General features: G+C 33.1%; 1 protein-coding gene and 1 non-coding gene across 2 annotated transcripts; both read right to left on the bottom strand.

The window, feature by feature from the left end:
* Positions 1–9,677: 9,677 nt before the first annotated feature.
* On the bottom strand, positions 9,678–15,372 carry LOC139840378 (uncharacterized). The gene is made up of 17 exons (XM_071830649.1): positions 15,282–15,372; positions 14,869–15,158; positions 14,681–14,789; positions 14,502–14,584; positions 14,155–14,336; positions 13,905–14,037; positions 13,710–13,792; positions 13,413–13,598; positions 12,629–13,328; positions 12,338–12,526; positions 12,150–12,242; positions 11,845–12,056; positions 11,048–11,494; positions 10,877–10,957; positions 10,683–10,768; positions 10,013–10,597; positions 9,678–9,919 (listed from the first exon to the last, which is right to left on the bottom strand). The coding sequence occupies exons 1-17, from the start codon at positions 15,370–15,372 to the stop codon at positions 9,678–9,680; spliced, it is 3,792 nt and encodes a 1,263-aa protein (XP_071686750.1).
* Positions 15,373–15,594: 222 nt separating this feature from the next.
* Positions 15,595–15,667, bottom strand: TRNAF-GAA (transfer RNA phenylalanine (anticodon GAA)). The gene has a single exon. It is a non-coding gene; the product is annotated as a tRNA-Phe (tRNA).
* Positions 15,668–17,934: the final 2,267 nt, after the last annotated feature.

Here is a 17,934-nt window from a genome sequence, read left to right on the forward strand (position 1 = left end):
TTAGGAAATAATGAGTATGAGTATCATGATGAAATTAAGATATTGTAAGATATTGATTTAAAGGAAAAAATATCGTTTTCATTATTTTACTATTATTATTATTATTATTAAAAGTATTATTAATATTAAAACTATCATTTTTACTAAAATTTTGATTTTTAATAAAAATATCATTGTTAATATGAAACATCATTATTATTATCATTTTAGTACTATTATTAATAAAAATTATCATTTTATCATTTTTAGAAAATATAATTATTGTTATTTTTATTAGTAGAATAATAATTACAAAATAATACAACTTTTACTTATTATTATTATTATCAATATTATTTTATCAAATAAATATGTGATACAAAGATATTTTACTACGTATAATATAATTACATTAATAATACCTATCTTATTATTTTTATGATATTAAATGAACTTTTTAAATTTTATTACTTAAGATATATAAAAGTATATTTTTATTATATAAATTTTAATATAAAATTTTATTTATTAATAAAAGAACTATATTATTTACTTTAATAAAATCTGTTAAAAATATTTAAATATATAAAACGACTATATTTAAACTATATAATAATCATGTATAAATTTTGGAAGACATTTTGGTCAATATGACTTTTGTTGACTTTTGCATATTTAGTCTCGAGCATTAAGATTGTGATACACTACGACTTGACCTAAGTTGTTAGACAGATATTGATCAAACATATAAATATATATAATTAATATAGGTTCGTGAATCCAAGGCCAACCTTGCACTTGTTCAATGTCGTCATATGTATTTTTACTACAAAATACAGTACTGTGAGTTTCATTAATCCATTTTTAAATGCTTTTGCAATATATATTTTTGGGACTGAGAATACATGCGCTGCTTTTATAAATGTTTTACGAAATAGACACAAGTAATCGAAACTACATTCTATGGTTGGATTATCGAAATCGAATATGCCCCTTTTAGCTTGGTAGCCTAAGAATTAGGGAACTGGACCCTAATTGACGCGAATCCTAAAGGTATATCTACGGGAACTAACAACCCCCATTCTAGAATTTGGAATGTTTTAGTACTTCGAGTTTATCATATCCGATGGGTGTCCCGGAATGATGGGGATATTCTATATGCATCTTGTTAATTTTGGTTACCAGGTGTTCACCATATGAATGATTTTTATCTCTATGCAGTTTGCGAAATGCCTGATATGATATGGATGTTTATATAAATGAAATCTTGTGGTCTATTAAAATTATGGAATTAATGGATTATGATAAACTAATGAACTCACCAACCTTTTGGTTGACACTTTAAAGCATGTTTATTCTCAGGTATTAAAGAAATCTTCCGCTGTACATTAGCTCATTTTAAGGATATTACTTGGAGTCATTCATGGCATATTACGAAAGACGTTGCATTCGAGTCATTGAGTTCATCAAGATTATTATTAAGTCAATTATAGTTGGATGTATTATGAAATGGTATGCATGCCGTCAACTTTAGATGTAAAGAAAGTTTGTCTTTTAAAAATGAATGCAATGTTTGTAAAATGTATCATATAGAGGTCAAATACCTCGCGATATAATCAACTATTTTGAATCGTTTATAATGTATATGAACGGGTCCTTTCATCTACGTGTCGTGGATTTCTATCCGGCGAATCTTTTCGATTTTCAAACCAACGGTCAGACTTTTGGAGATTTTTGAATCCCAATTATTTTAATTATGATATTTTATATCATATGGTTATATATAGTGTTTATATATTTTATTTATCGCGTGTACGTTATCTCTCCGAATATTTAATCGCGTAGTAGCGTTTTCGCATTTCGGGCTTCGTTCGGGCATTCGGGCCACAAGCTTTTAACCATTTATCAAATTTGGGCCATGAGGGGCCCACCCCATGAATATTCGGCCGAATGGGACCCCCCTCCCCATTCTTTTTATTTTTCACATTTTATTTCATTTTCATTTTTACTTCCTTATTTCCTAAACCTATTTTTCTCTAGTTTCTCTCTTCCTCTCTTTTTTTTTTTATTTTTTTTGGCCGACCACTTCAGCCATCATCATCATCATCATCAAAAATTGATCTTCATCTAAAGCTTGGATCATGGGGCTTTTTGTATAATCTGATTCTCCTTATCGCGTTCTATACATCTCTTGTTCTCGTTTCTTGATTTGGGTATGAACAAAAACCCTAGACTTTTCATTTTTATATATTTTTACTGATTATGATCTTATTTTGATATTATAGTACTTGTGTATTATTGTATTGTTGATTTGATGATTAGAAATGCTCGATTTCGTATGTTTTCGGTATGATTAAAAGCGGACAGCAGCTATTAGTTTAAAATCAGTAAACTTAACTGTTGTTTTTGATAAAATAAAGTGTATAGATGAGTTTCTCTCATCAAGACAATAATTTTGGACTTTGGATTCATGTTATTTCGAGTTTCGGATCAAAAGTTATGCTTGATTTAGTGTTTTAATGAGATTAAAATATAAAAACGAATATGATCAGTTGGGGTCCGACTTTGTGACCATTTTTTGGAGGCTCTAGGGTGTACTAGTGGGTTAGGATTGATGATTGGATGAACATTCATGTTCGGGTCATCGAAATCCGATCCACGAATCACCCGGAATGACTAAAACAAGATTTTGAACGGATTAAAGTTTCAAGTTGATTCATGGCTGTAGTTCACGACTTGGGGACTGATCTTAGGGTGTTCTTGAGTGCACTAATGTGTAGTGTTGTTTGGTTAGACGAAGATATATATAAAATTCGTCGAAAACCGACACCCGGAGCTCAAGTTATGACCTGACGAATGTTCAATTAAATTTATGGTTATAAAATTTGAACTTATGATATAAATAATGATTTTCATTATTACTATTAAATTACTTATGATATAAAAGTAATTATTTTAAATTAAGACTTATGATATATATATATTTATTATATCATTTATTAATTACATTATGATTAATTATACATTTAATTAAACATATGATTAATAATACTTTTATTATTAATAAAAGATACTTATGATAAGTATTAAACTTATGTTATGAGGTTATTATAATAAGACTTATAATAAAGATTAATTAATTATTTAATTATTATAAAGCTTAGTTATTATTTAGTTATAATTTAATTATTAAATACTTATGGTTTAATAATTATAATTAAATACTTATGATATGATTAATAATTCATTATTAATTAATAATACTTATGATATGATTAAAAATTTATTATTAATTAATAATACTTATATTATGATTAATATTTAATTAATTAATTAAATACTTATGTTATATTAATTATACCATTTAAACTTATGTTAACTTTAATAATTCAATTTAATTCAATTAAACTTATGAGATGACATGATTATACATATATGACTTTAAATAGCATTATAACTTATATTATTAACCTAATTTACACTTTAAAATTTAAGGATGACTAAGTTTGACTAAGGTTGACTTTTGAGTTGACTTTTGGTTGACTTTGACTTTCAGTTAACTTTTGTTGACTTTCTAATTAAGGAAACTTTCCTAAGTTAAAAACTTTCCAAAAATAGCAACTTTCTAAATATGGAAACTTTCCAAAAATAGAAACTTTCCTAAAATAGAAACTTTCCAAAAATAGAAACTTTCTAAAAATAGAAAGTACGTGTTATACGCTGTCCTGATCATACCGAAACATACTGAGTGTTGTTCTATGCTTACTTGGAACAAGTACTATAGCTATCATACTAAGACTTGACCTAAATTAGTTATTTATATCGACCTGCTTTATTTATAGGTCGGCGTTGTGATCATTCCTGATCACTTTATCATTTGCGGTTCACGTTTCTATGTTGTTACTTCGATTTCGTTAAGGTGAGTTATAGTCCCATTTTTCTATTTTAAATCTTTTGGGATGAGAATACATGCATTTTATTTCTACATATTGGACACAAGTGGAAGTTGGTTTAAGTTATTCATTGTGAGTCGAACAAAAATATTCCCTAATCTGGAAATTGTAATCACTAGTTTCTACTGGTGAACGCGAATCCTATGGATAGATCTGTCGGGCCTGACAGTCCCATTTCGTGCTAGTCGTGCTAGCAGTTTATAAGCGGAATGTATTAGTACTTCGTTATTTTTGAAGAGACACTTGTTCAGTGTATATTATTGTTTGGTAAGGGTATGGAAATGGTTAAGTGATTACCAGGTGGCTCACGGGTTAATGGAATAATATTTTTATATGTTTTCGAGCATATAATTTTGTGGTCCGAAATGAGTCTTTATGTTTTCAAACATAAATTTTTATGGTTTAAATTAAATATTGTTTGCAATGTTAAACCTATAATTCACTCAATATTTTTGTTGACAGTTTACTCGCATGTTTTATTCTCAGGTTCATGATTGATTGCTTCCGCTGTGCTTAGAGAGTCTGCATATTTATGATGGCAGCTTTTGTTAAACATTAACTTGCATTCTATTTTGATACATTAAAGTGTGGGTGTTTGTTGACTTTGTTTTGGTCAACTTTTGGTTAAGTATTTATGTATGGTTTTTCTAAACATACATTTTTTGGTATGCTTCCTTTATAGGAAATCATATTTAAATAAAGAATGCAAGGTTATTTATTAAATTCATTTAGAGTTATGATCAAGCTGTGGGACCAAGATAACGATGGTCGTCAAGTGTACTTTGACGGGTCGTTAAATAAATGTTTTTATTTTGGCGGAAAAACGCTCGAAGAAGTAATATATAACAATTATCGTCTTTTTCGAGCGTATGTTAAGGTTTTAAATATTAGGGTTTAGATATTAGGATTTATAGGGTTTAGATATTAGGGTTTAGAAATTTAGAGTTTAGATTTAAGGTTTAGATTTAGTATTTATATTGAGTTTTTAACACGAACGGTTTAGAGTTTAGGGTTTAGGGTTTGGTGTTTTGAGTTTAGGGACTAAACTCAAAACCCCAAACCCTAAACTCTAAATCGGGCTAAATTTTACTTCACAAAACATGAAGAAAAAAAACGTTAACATTCTTCACGATCAATATTATCTTGAATGTTATTTTTATCGATCGTTTTCTCGTCTAAATAATAACATTCATAACGAAGTGTCTTTTTTAAATGTTCATATTTTCGTGTGATGTTGATGCCTGAAAAAAAAAATTCAAAAAAAAAAACGAAACTTTTTTTTGCTTCCCCCGCTTCCCTCGATTGGTTACTTCTCCATTGATCCTGCCCCTACAGGTGGCATATTCCTATTACTTCTTCATCGGACCTTCACACCTCTCTTTCAATTATCCCATAATTTGACAGCACCTACATGCTATCAGATGTGTGTTAAATTTTAAACACGACATGTGGCTTTTACAATCCGATGACTTATTCATATGTATGCACCACCTTTAATTATCTCCACCAAAGACAAATTCACAATAGAGTGTTTCTTTTTCATTTACCATCTTCCAGTTGGTGGTAAAACAACAAGAGGCTTGATTGCTTCTCTAATTTCGGTGTCGATCAGGTTAGTCGTCGTTTAAAATTAGGGTTGTTTACATTTTTTTCTTGATATTTGTATATGCACGTGTATTTAATGGGTCCTTAAGATTCATCTGTTGCCTAATGCTTTTGAAGATATCAAGTAAATTGGTATTTTTAATTTTAATTTCAAAATTAATTATTCATTTGCAGGGCCGGCCCTATGAATTTTGGTGCCTTGTGCGAAAAGATCGAAATAGGCCCTCCAAATTTTAATAACCAATATATATATATATATATATATATATATATATATATATATATATATATATATATATATATGGGGCAAGTTCTTAACATTTGGTGCGATAATACAAAATAAAAGACCAGTTCATGTCATGTCATGGCATCTATTATCTGCATATTGAAATTTACTAGTGTTATTTTTATATATAAAGAGAAGATGATATATAGATCACCAAATGGGTAGGTAAAATTTGGTGATCCGTGTATAAAGTTTTATAAAGTGAATCAAATTTGGAGACGAGTGCTCCTTGTATGTGCCCTACTAGTTTTTGTTTGTATCCCATCCCACATCGGTGGTTCTTTTAAACATGCACCTTTTTAAAACTAGAAGTCTTGGGATTTAATATAAAATAAAATAATATAATGTGGGCCGGATTCCTTAGCAGTTACATCGTTATTTATCGTGGGCTTGTGACTTGTTAAATTGGGCCCTTAAAATTACTGGGCCCTGTGCGCACCATTTTTGGGCTGGGCCTGTTCATTTGTATTCTCTAATAACCTTTATGTTCTTCCTTTTATTCCAATTCCAGGTATTTTTTTTTTTATTGCGTTTGTGTAACACTATCGTCGAACCGGTAAGATATCTTTTTTCTTTTTTTAAATCCTGGAACTCTCTCTCTCTCTTCAATTCCATGTACTCATCGGTTGTTTATTAGAGGTTTATGATTACCAATCAGTAATTTTAGGTGACGTGAGTATTATTCTGGCGATTTTTATTCTTATTGTTGTTTTGTTTTGTTTTGTGATTTTGCAGGATCGACTGAAGCTCGTTGCTGAGGTAATTTGTCGCTTCTTTTCTTACGGCTATTGATTGATTGATAAGTTTTCCTATAAGTGATGATATGTATTTTCACTTTTCTTATGTTTTTGTTATTTTTATGTTAACTTGTTGCGCCTTGAGTTGATGAATGATAATATCGTAATCAGATTATTAGTGACTATCTTTGATTTTTTTTGTTGTATTTATTTATTAATTAGTAATACTTATATATGTTGACTGAAGTTACATTTTTGTAACGTATTAGTAGCTTTTGGTGATGCTTAGCGGCTTTTGGTTCTATTATTCTAATTGTTTGCAACACTTTCTTTAAGCAATGAGAAGAATGTTATGGTTTGTTCTAATTGGTACAAGCTCCTAAGATATAGTGTTACTAACAATAACAGTTCAATGAAAAGGAACACAATTGAGGTTATTCCTTAGATCTAATTGGTACAAGCTCCTATGATCTGAGCTTATTCCTAAGATATTCGATGAATGTTTTCAGCTTTGTGAGAACTTATGAAAAGGAACACGGTGATAGTTGGGCTTCTCGTATGTACTTATTAATGGATATTTTGTATAAGCTTTTCCAAAGTTTTAACCTTTTCCGGTTGACGAGAGCTGACGAGAGGCCCGAAAATATATTATTATTCTTTGACTGCCGATGATATACTTCTACGATCCAAAATACGATATACTTCTACGCTACAGATGATATACTTCTACGATCCAATATATGATAATTCTGCGATCCAATATACGTTGAGCAGTCATCGGGTCATTAATGGCTTTGTCAATGCAACGAGAACCACCGGTTTATGAACATTCATCTTGAATAAACGTGAGTTAATACTGATTGTAAATAATTATAAGAGCCTCAAATTAGTTGTGGCAATTTCAGCTATTATACTCATAGACGTGTCAATTGAGAGAGCGTTTATATATCTAGCTGCTCAAAGATAAAACACCAAATTTGCTTAAAAGAAAAAACAAATGGGGGAAGGATAGTTCTAAAGGCTGACTTTTTGCCCTTACTACTACTCCTATCCGAATAGTTCATACGGCATTTACTAGCTATTGATATTCATCTAAGAGAATCATCAATAGTCCGATGTTTGTTTGGATGGTCTGAAAAGAATTTATGGAATACGACTTAATAGCACCAATCGGTTTGCGTAACTAATTGAAGATATAATCTCATGGGCCGTGCAAAAATACACTATATATATATATATATATATATATATATATATATATATATATATATATATATATATATATATATATATAGAGAGAGAGAGATATATATATATATATATATATATATATATATATATATAGAGAGAGAGAGAGAGAGAGAGAGAGAGAGAGAGAGAGGGGATCCAACGCCAAGTACCCTCTTTTAGGGATAAGAATATAAGTAGATTTATTTTTTTATACATTAAAATTAGAGTAAATTTCAGATTTTTTAATTTCCGGAATTAGTATTTATTTATTTATTGTTTAGACTAAAAAAGAAAAATTTTAAAACATTCACAACAGGTTATATCATACATATGATAACCAAAATAATGAAAAATGGCTAACGTCTAATGAAAAACACTGTTTAGTTAGAAATTGGAGTTTAAGGTTAGGATTTATGTTTTAAATTTAGCGTTTAACAAGAACGGTTTAGAGTTTAGGGTTTAGAGTTTGGCTTTTTGGACTAAACTCTAAACACTAAAACATAAATGCTAAACACTAAATGGGCCTAAATTAAAAAAAAAAAAAAAAAAAAAAAAGAACAACCTCATATTTGGTTATCCTATATCACACGCACGATAACCTGATGTTAATTTTTTTTTTATTTTAAAAAAAAAAAAAAAACTACCTTTTCATAATCTAAACAATAACTACTAACCCCGAAAATTCTAAAACTCAAATTCTAAACCTTAATTCGGGCTTAATTTGATGGAATTTAAAAGAATAAATTTATTTATCCATTTTCCAAAAAAGGTGTTTATCCCATGAGAACTCCAATTTGGAGAGAACCCTGAGAACTCTATTTTTTTCGACTTCAGCCATTTTTTCGACTCCAGCCATTTTTGTTAGACTTTAGCCATTTTTATTCGATTTCTACCATTTTTGTTAGACTTCATGAATTGTAGAACAAGGTTTTTTTGTTCCGACTTCAGCCATTTTTATTTGGCTTCAGTTTGTTTTTGTTCGAACTCAGAGTTGTTACACAAAAGCGAGTTCGACTTTAGCTTTTTTTGTTTGACTTGAGGATTTTGTAGAACAAAAATGTGATTTCCTATGCATATCAAACATCTTTTGACTTTCAGCCATTTTTGTTCAACCTTTAAAGTTCTCACGGTTCTCTCTACTAAGAGGTTCTCGTTAGATCCCTGGACTATATATATAAATAACACTCAAACTAAATTAAAGGTTTATCAGTTCTCAACTACTACTGTTAGGTTGGTTAGTTTCTCAACGATCACATTCAGTTACCGGTCGCGATCACTCGAGGATTTTTTGTGTGGTTTAGGTAGGCTTCGAGTGTGGTTTACTGTGGACTTTGTTGCTGAGTTTTGATCGAGTTAGTTCTATTTGATTTGAAATCTTCGATTGACAGAGCTTCGGTCGTGGTTGACGCTTGGTGTTTGGGTTTATTCATTGAGCGCATTCAAGTGATAGATCTCAATGGATTCACCTCGATTTGTTCGATGCTTCAATGGATTGATTTTGTTAGTTTAAAGGTTAGTTTTGTATTTGTGCAATGTATATGTTAGTGTATTGGTGCAATATAGTTGGTATGTTATCGAGTTTAGATCAATAGTTGAGTCAATTAGATCATAGGATCTTGTCAAACAAATATCGAGTTTGTCTCAATCGTAACATCTTAGGTATCTATTTTAATATTTTTTTATTTTTTTATTTTTTTTGCCAAAAAAAGCAATTGAAGTTTGGGAGGTGATATTTCCACTTAACTCGCACAATACATGTCATGATACAAGTTTTTCCATTTAAATTAAAATACAAAACCAAAACCTCTTCCCGACAAAATCTCACTGAACAAACTAGGACTAATCTTGAAATTAATTAGTTAAAATATCCTAGAGAACAAACTAGGCTTACAGATACAATATGTTAACTGCAGGTGCTAAAAACTCCATCATCTGCATTCCTCTTCCAGCAACTGCAATTTGATAATGGTTCCTTCCACACACTCTAACATCGAGTGCTTCTGGTTCTGGTACACTAACGATCAAATGTGCTACTTCACTTAATTTACCATCATCTACTGACACCCGCCAACAACGCACACGTTGATCAAGCCCAGTAGAAAAAACCCAATGCCCATCTGTCCATACACCTACACACAGATATCATACATAATTGAAGACACAATGAGTGCAATAAATAAAATTTCTGATTAAAATGAATGTACAGGACGAGAAAATTTCACCTTTTACAGCAGAGCTATGAGCTGAGGCAATTTTGTCAGGATGTGAAAATTCTACGTGGTACTTTTTAAACATAATGGTTTTATGTGTTAAATGCATGTCTGAAGTTGAACTGTCAGAACTCATCACATTAAAGCAAAAACAGTGCAGTGCTTGATCATCACCACCAGTAATAACATTGCAAGAAAAACAAGATTCATTATCTTTAGCAACATCTGAAACATGGAGACAATTCACTCCAGATTGGTGAACATTTTTCATAACATGCAAAGGCTGTATCGTATTTATTTCTTGTGAAGAGCCTAGATTTGATGATGTATGGTCCTGTTTACTATTTTCAGTGTTATCCAAGGTTTTAGCGGTTTCAGTAGGTTTATCTTTGGTGGGGTCCAGTGACCGCCACTGTCGTCCACCTTGACTTCCTCTTCCAGTTCTTGGCCTTCTCTGAAAGTTGCTACAATCTTCGATGCGCAGGAGTGATATTTTATGCAAGAACGTTTCAACGATTTCAGTTACATCCCAAAAGGCAATACTTCCATCTGTGGACCCGCTTATAACCATAAACAGACTTCTCCTCTGACTTTTATCTGAATCATTTACAACGGTTTTTACATTAATTTTTTTTCCAATACAGATATCGTGAAGACATACATATTTTAAAAATGTAAAAACCTTCAACATTTGGAAGTTCAGGAACAATGACATGCTGCAATGACAAAACTGGTGATGTGGAAGGAACCAATAGCGCAACATCAAACCTGCATTCGTCCAAAATGAATGACATCAATGTCTTGTTTGATTTTAAGACAATTGCACTGGTGTGAACATAAATTGAAACGCGATTTGAACTTATATTATGATCATACCAAAGGCGATGTGGTAATACTAGAGCCCTTAATGTAACTGTGGCATCCGAGCAAGCAACAACAATGAAACACACAGATGCCCTGTAATCAAAAAAAAAAAAAGCAGCATCATAAATCATAAATAACTTTTAATTTGTAAAATTAAGCAAAATGTAAATAACTATACACCACCTTGAACAAGAGACTTTAACAAGAAAAGCAGTTACAGCTAGATATCGCCAGTCATTTTCAAGACCAATTTCTGGAGGATTCAAATCAGATGCACTTTCAGAATTCACAATTGAACCGTTATGATTTGCATTAGTTTTATCCTTCTTTGGTCCCTTTAGATTTGTGCCATTGTTTCTAATCGGAAAATCACTCGAAAGCCATTGAAACGACATTTCACTTTTAGGTCTTGAACTAATCTTGCGCTTCCAAGCAGTTAATACCCGTTTTGCACCAACTGAAATCAGTAGGAACGGGTCTTCCTGATCGTCGATAGCCTTATCTTGATTTTTTATGTCATCTGTAATAGTATGTACCTTGAGAACAGAGCAAAGAGACCGTACAGCTGACCCACCAACATGTTCTCCAAGCAATTTTGAAGCTGACCAATTATCAACACCTGAAGAATACCTGAGTGCATATATGATTATATGCATTGTTAGCTACACATAAACTTAAATTATGATAATACAACAACAACAACAACAACAACAACAACGTAACCCAATACCACATGAGTGGTGTATGGGGGAGGTGAGATGTAGACAATCCTTCCCCTATCCGAGAATAAAGAAAAGTCATTTCTCCACCCAGAGTGAAAACACTCTCAAGAGTAGAGAAAGTCATCTCTCTCTTTATTCGACGGATAAAGAGATTGCTTCCGAGAGGACCTCCGACCTTTAAGTAGGAAAAAGTTTTTTTTTTTTTTTTTTTTTTTAATGATAATAATATGTTTAATTTGTCCTAACTATTAGTTGTACCTTGTCAACCTAACAGTTCCGTCTTCACAGCCTGTTGCTATGAAACCCGAATGGCAAAATTGATCCTGCTTTTCATTTGAGCTGCAGTTTGTAGGATCGAAAATGAAACACAGTGAGTGAATCTCTCTGCCATGGAATTGGAGATGAAGATTTTGAGGATATATCCTGTCATTAGTTGGTGCCCAATGCTTGTGCACAAAAATTACTTCATCCTGTGACGAAATATACCCGTTTTTAGTTAGATAGTCAATATTAAGATCGGTCTACTTGGTAGAAAAAAAAAATGAATGCATTCAACTGCAAACCTTCACAAAGGCAAAACAGTTCTTCATCTCTGGCACATCACCAAGAAAATAAGTATGAGGACGCCGCCATCCACCACATGGAATTTCAGTAACCTGTTACAACCATTATTAATTATTTTAGTAATATGCATAATGCATAATATTAAGTCAATATATTCAGAGACAGAGGGAGAAGTGAAAGAGAGAACCTTAGTCTCGGTCGACATATTCCATATAATGAAATCACCAGAAGCGAAGCCTATTGCATAGTCTGGATTATCATTGGGAATGAAAGATTGAACCAAACTCAACTCTTTCACTTGTTTCATTCCAATAAATTCCATCTTTTGTTCACGTTTATCATATTCAATATAGCATATGCATCCGTCTCCTCCAGTCTGAAAAAAGTACACCAAAGGGATAACATCTTAAATGAATTTCAAAATTTCAACCTTTCCATTAATTTATCCAAAAGAAACAAACTTGATGCTGGAACATACCGAGTGCAGTTCCAAGTTACTTGGACTGAAACCATGGATTGAAACACTGCTTACACTCGATATGCCATGAGCTCCTTTGAAATTATTTGAAGGATCAATGTATGCAACCGAACTAACAGGTGTATCGAGCAAAAGGTCTCTTGATAACGGAAATAAAACTAGATTACCACGAAGATCCCCACAAACTAACACCTCTTCTTCAAATGAAGCATCCAAGCATATAATCCTTGTAGAAAAGCACGATGTAAAAACTGCTACTAGACATGCATTAGTATGTCCGGTTTCATATTCAGAAATGGACCGTACATTCCATAGCTTCAACCTTCCTCTAGGATCAGCGGTGAAGACGTAAGTGGGGCCCAAAGACTCGCACCAAAATGTTTCTAAAAGTTGCCTTTCAGCTTCAGCAGGCCAGGTTATGGAAAGGTTGACTTGTGGCGTTGAATTACAAACAACTTGGACAACAGTTAGCCTTCCTTTACCATCTCCCAGGGCAATCCAGGTGTCCAATGAAGGATTGCCACCTGGAAATACACTCATAGAAACTATTGGAATATCCTCGTTGGCACGAAAAAGCTGAGTCCATACTGCATCAACAGTATCTGATGGTATTTTAGCATGGTAGAGGACACCATTGTTTGTGGCAATATAAAGTGCATCTTCACTTGCAAAATGCATGCAGCGTACATATTCACTTTTGCTGCAGGTGCGATAAAACATCTGTAATGTGAGGAGGAGAACATATATAAGATTTGTTATACTATATTATTGACACAAAACATACCTGTCCATTAGCGCAGTACGCTTTGAATTTGGAATTTGAATAGCATAGACTTGTTTACTGTCATAATGTTCCACACCCATAGGTAAATAAGAATGCAACTGATGTACTTTAATGGCAGAATCAAATCCAGCAGTAACAAGAAGAGAAGAACTTGGGTCATACAAGCATCTCCATACTCCCCTCCCTCTGTAAAAAAAATAAAATAAAATAAAATAAAAACTTTTTTTAGAATTTCTTGCAAGATTATAAGTTACTCGTATACCACTTGCAAGGAATCTGCAATTTGTGTCGACTTACATGTGCTCTTTGATAATCCTAAGTTGAGATCCATCCAGTCCCCATACACGGCATGTACAGTCCTCGCCCACAGTGATAATTAACTGAAACCCCCATGCAGATAATTAAAATATAAACTGTATGTTTAGTCAGTTATTTCTATTTCACTTTACAACTAAATAAACGTAAGAGTACAGGTGTATATAGTGGGCTTACAGAGTCAGACATGCAGCAATCCCAAACCCTAGCACTGTGACCAAATAGCACGGGCCCACTAGAAGGAGAAACGATCAACTCTGCAGCATTTTCAGAATCTCTTTTACCCGTAACAACATTCCAGATACGAGCACTGCACTAAACACGCGTCAAAGCAACACATTATTCCAACATTAATTATACTGCTCCACATGTTATATAATTGATAAATAAATACAGGTTGAATATAGAGTTTGGGATCATAATTGACCTGCGATCATCAGAGACTGAAACCAATTTAGATCCATCCAAAGACCATGTAATACGGAATATGGAACCTTTATGCCCACCCAGTCTACATACTGTCACAGCTTTGTACGAAAGATTGCAAACTCTTTCATTATCTTTTACAAGAGCGTCTAAACTACCACTAACAACTTTCCAGACTATAATCTGCCACAACCAATTTACAAAGAACATATCAACTTTTAAAAAGTGAAAGACTCAACAGTTTGTTTGGTAAAGAGAACTTTAATTAATTAAAAACTCAAAGACTCAACAGTTATACATCATTTTCATAAGGTTAAATCGGGTACATTTTCCAGGTCATACAATTACCTCGTTAAAAATAGTACCGGATGCTACATGAAGAGAATTAACTTTGTCACCCCACATACGCATTGTATACAGAAGACATACATCTGTCAATAAAGGTGAAACGTTCAAAACAATAAACTAACAAACATTATCTCCTACATTCGTAAACTAAATGAAATCACCAAGCACCATTACCATACCTGGAGAGCTAACCTGGTAGCTGATTGTAGATGATAACATGTCCCAGAAATACACCGAGTTATCGGTACATCCTATAGCAAGCAACTTACTCCTTTGAACTACACAATCCTACTACCAATTCACAAATTATCACATAATACATAACTACATAAGTATATATACATACATTGTTGAAAAGAGAATTCACCTGTATGAAGCAGACATCGAGAATCCAGTGACCAAAATTAGGTAAAGATTGAGATGAAATTAGATTAACGAGTGTTTGCTTGCTTTGGTGATCATGCTGACGTGGCAATTGAACGTTGAATTGAAATAATTTGAGTTTGCGTTCTCCAAAAACAGCGACTGTGAAATTAAGTGATGTATCAGTCGGTGGAAGTATTGTAATACCGTGAACCCTAATTCCGTTGAAAACTTGAAACGAAGCGATCATGTTGGATGCAGTTAGGTCATAAAATAGCAGCTGTGAGCCAGTTCCTATAGCAGAAGGTAAGTGAGTGTTAAATTGAATATAGGTAAACCTATGTCTTTGTAATTATAACAAATATAAATAAATAATTTATTATAGATGATAATTAAATCAAATGAAGAGAAGTTAACCAGCAAGGAGATATGGAAGTGACGAAGCTGGAGGAGGAAGGTTGAGGAAACAGAGAGCTGAGATTTCTCCGAGATACTGACGGCTCTCCATTTTGCGGCGGCAGATACGGCGGCCGGCGTTTTTGTGCAGCCAAAAAAAAATACAGTGAGATGGCAGTTTGAACAATATGGAGGGGGGAAGGGAGGCGAATGCACGAATTCTGGTAGACATTTGGGCCGGCCCATTAAAGTAAATTAAATGAAAAAGAAACAGGATGTATTTTGTGAACAAAGTGATACTTATTGGCCTTTTGAAGTAAAATGAAAAATAAATTGCGGTGAACGTGGATCGAACACGTGACCTTCAGATCTTCAGTCTGACGCTCTCCCAACTGAGCTATACCCGCATTTACCCATTTATGCATCTACATTTCTATATATAAGAAATCTTATGATACATGGCATACAACAAAGCGAAGGACGTCTGTTATTGGTAATAGCTATGAACTTTCAAAACAACCAAGTTGCAAACGTAGTATCAAAGAAAATTCAAGTAAAGAAAAATCCATTTTAAGCGGTAAAAATAACTAGATTTCATACAATTATTGCAACCTCCTAACTTAAATGTTAACCAATAACTAAAAGACCTTAAAGTCTCATCTTTAAATGACATCAAATGATTAATGAACCATAATGCAACTTCAAATCTAAAACGTCAATAACAATACAAAATTTTGTTTCTGTAAAATATATCTCAGTAAACCTCAACGCTTAGCAATGAGCAAATGGTTTTCAGGAGAAATGTTGGATGGGACATATTTGACGAGATTAGACTGTAATCCACCATCTCTTATCCACATTAACCTCCCTGCATCGATTATGTAGGGATAAGGGGGCGCCCGCCCCCAGTGAATTTTCAATTTAAAGCAATTTTTAGTGTAAATTTGCCCCGAGTGAATTTTTTTGCCCTAAAACCTACATATTTTGCCCCAAAACCTTCAAATGTTGTCCAAAAACATCCAAATTTTGCCCCAAAATCTAACACGGCCCGCTCACATATTACTCAACATATCAACTTCGGCTAAAGTCTTTTCATTGTCCCTGCCAAACACATGATGGTATACATTCAATACCATTAGAACACAAAGAAATGAGTAATATTATTTATCAAGAATAAAATTGATCCAATGGGTTCAGTCTACAATTGTCAACAAAATAGGGGGATTTAAGGGTCATTCGAGTTTAACTCTCCGGCCCGGAGTATCGTGAATAACCACGTTACGAGATGATGTGAAAAGACCCAACCCGTCGTATTCCGGCCCATATTTTTTTTCTTTTTAACTTAATAATATTTACAACATTTAGGTCCCAATTATGTTTTCAAAAACATCTTCATTACAATAGTAATTCTAATCGACTTTAAAACATACATTACATAAGTTGAAATACAAAACGGGCATACAACCCAAGACCCGTTTGACATAACCAAAAGGTAAACGTTGACCCGACTATTTTACTTTTCGACAAAATCGAGCATGGTGATTGGGAACGCTACCCAATCCTAATCAAAAGTCTAAAGCACAATATTCTAAAACAACCCGCAAAGCACTAGTCCTCATGCTTACCCAAGCCGCCACCTTGCAAATCTATAAAAATGTAAACAACGAGAGATTAAGCTAATGCTTAGTGAGTGAGAATATACTACATACATATATATGCATAAAATGAACACGCCACACAATAATAATCAAGTAGCACATACCGGAGTCCGAGCATAAAGGCAAGCTAATTTAAGCATACCGTATGATCGCTATACAACAAGCTAATATATCAACAATGTAAGTACACCAACAACGATATATACAACGCCAACAAGCTACACCCAGAGGGTTAGCTACATCACAACAATACGACAATATAATATATATATATATATATATATATATATATATATATATATATATATATATATATATATATATATATATATATATATATATATATATATATATATATATATATATATAACAATGCGTAAACCGCCCAAGGTTAACCCCTTAACCCATTACGAAATGAAGATTGGCCGAACTACACGAGCCTTACTAAATCCGCACCACACGCGACTACTATCTTCAATACCATTACAACATCGAGGTTGGCCGAAACTACACGAGCCTTAGTGAATCCGCACCACACGTGACCATTACCTCAATAAGATGACCGAATCTACACGCGTCATCGTGAATCCGCACCACACGTGATTCACCTCCCAAATAAAAACCCACGGTTCCGGGATTATATAAATCCATATCATCGGGGTTACTCAACCGTAACTCGAATACCAACCCTTCGCCATCGGGGTTACTCAACCGCAACTCAAATACCAACCCTTCGCCATCGAGGTTATATAAATCCACATCACAAGCCCATGTGATAACGTACACACAAAGTGTGCACCTCGCTAAAGGTGGTCAACCAAAACGCACAACGGTACCAATTGGACCTATTACACAAGTCCATCAAATCCACCTATATGTGAAGTGAGCTCTATAGCCGAGGTTAACTTCACCCAACCCGCACCCATCCTATACATACATATGCACATAGTATATTGACACTCACCTTAACGCCTTGATGAATGCAACCGAAATAATCCGTCACACGTCAATGGAAA

This window comes from Rutidosis leptorrhynchoides, chromosome 1 (assembly GCF_046630445.1).
Source record: "Rutidosis leptorrhynchoides isolate AG116_Rl617_1_P2 chromosome 1, CSIRO_AGI_Rlap_v1, whole genome shotgun sequence".
In the NCBI taxonomy this organism is placed as follows: domain Eukaryota; kingdom Viridiplantae; phylum Streptophyta; class Magnoliopsida; order Asterales; family Asteraceae; genus Rutidosis; species Rutidosis leptorrhynchoides.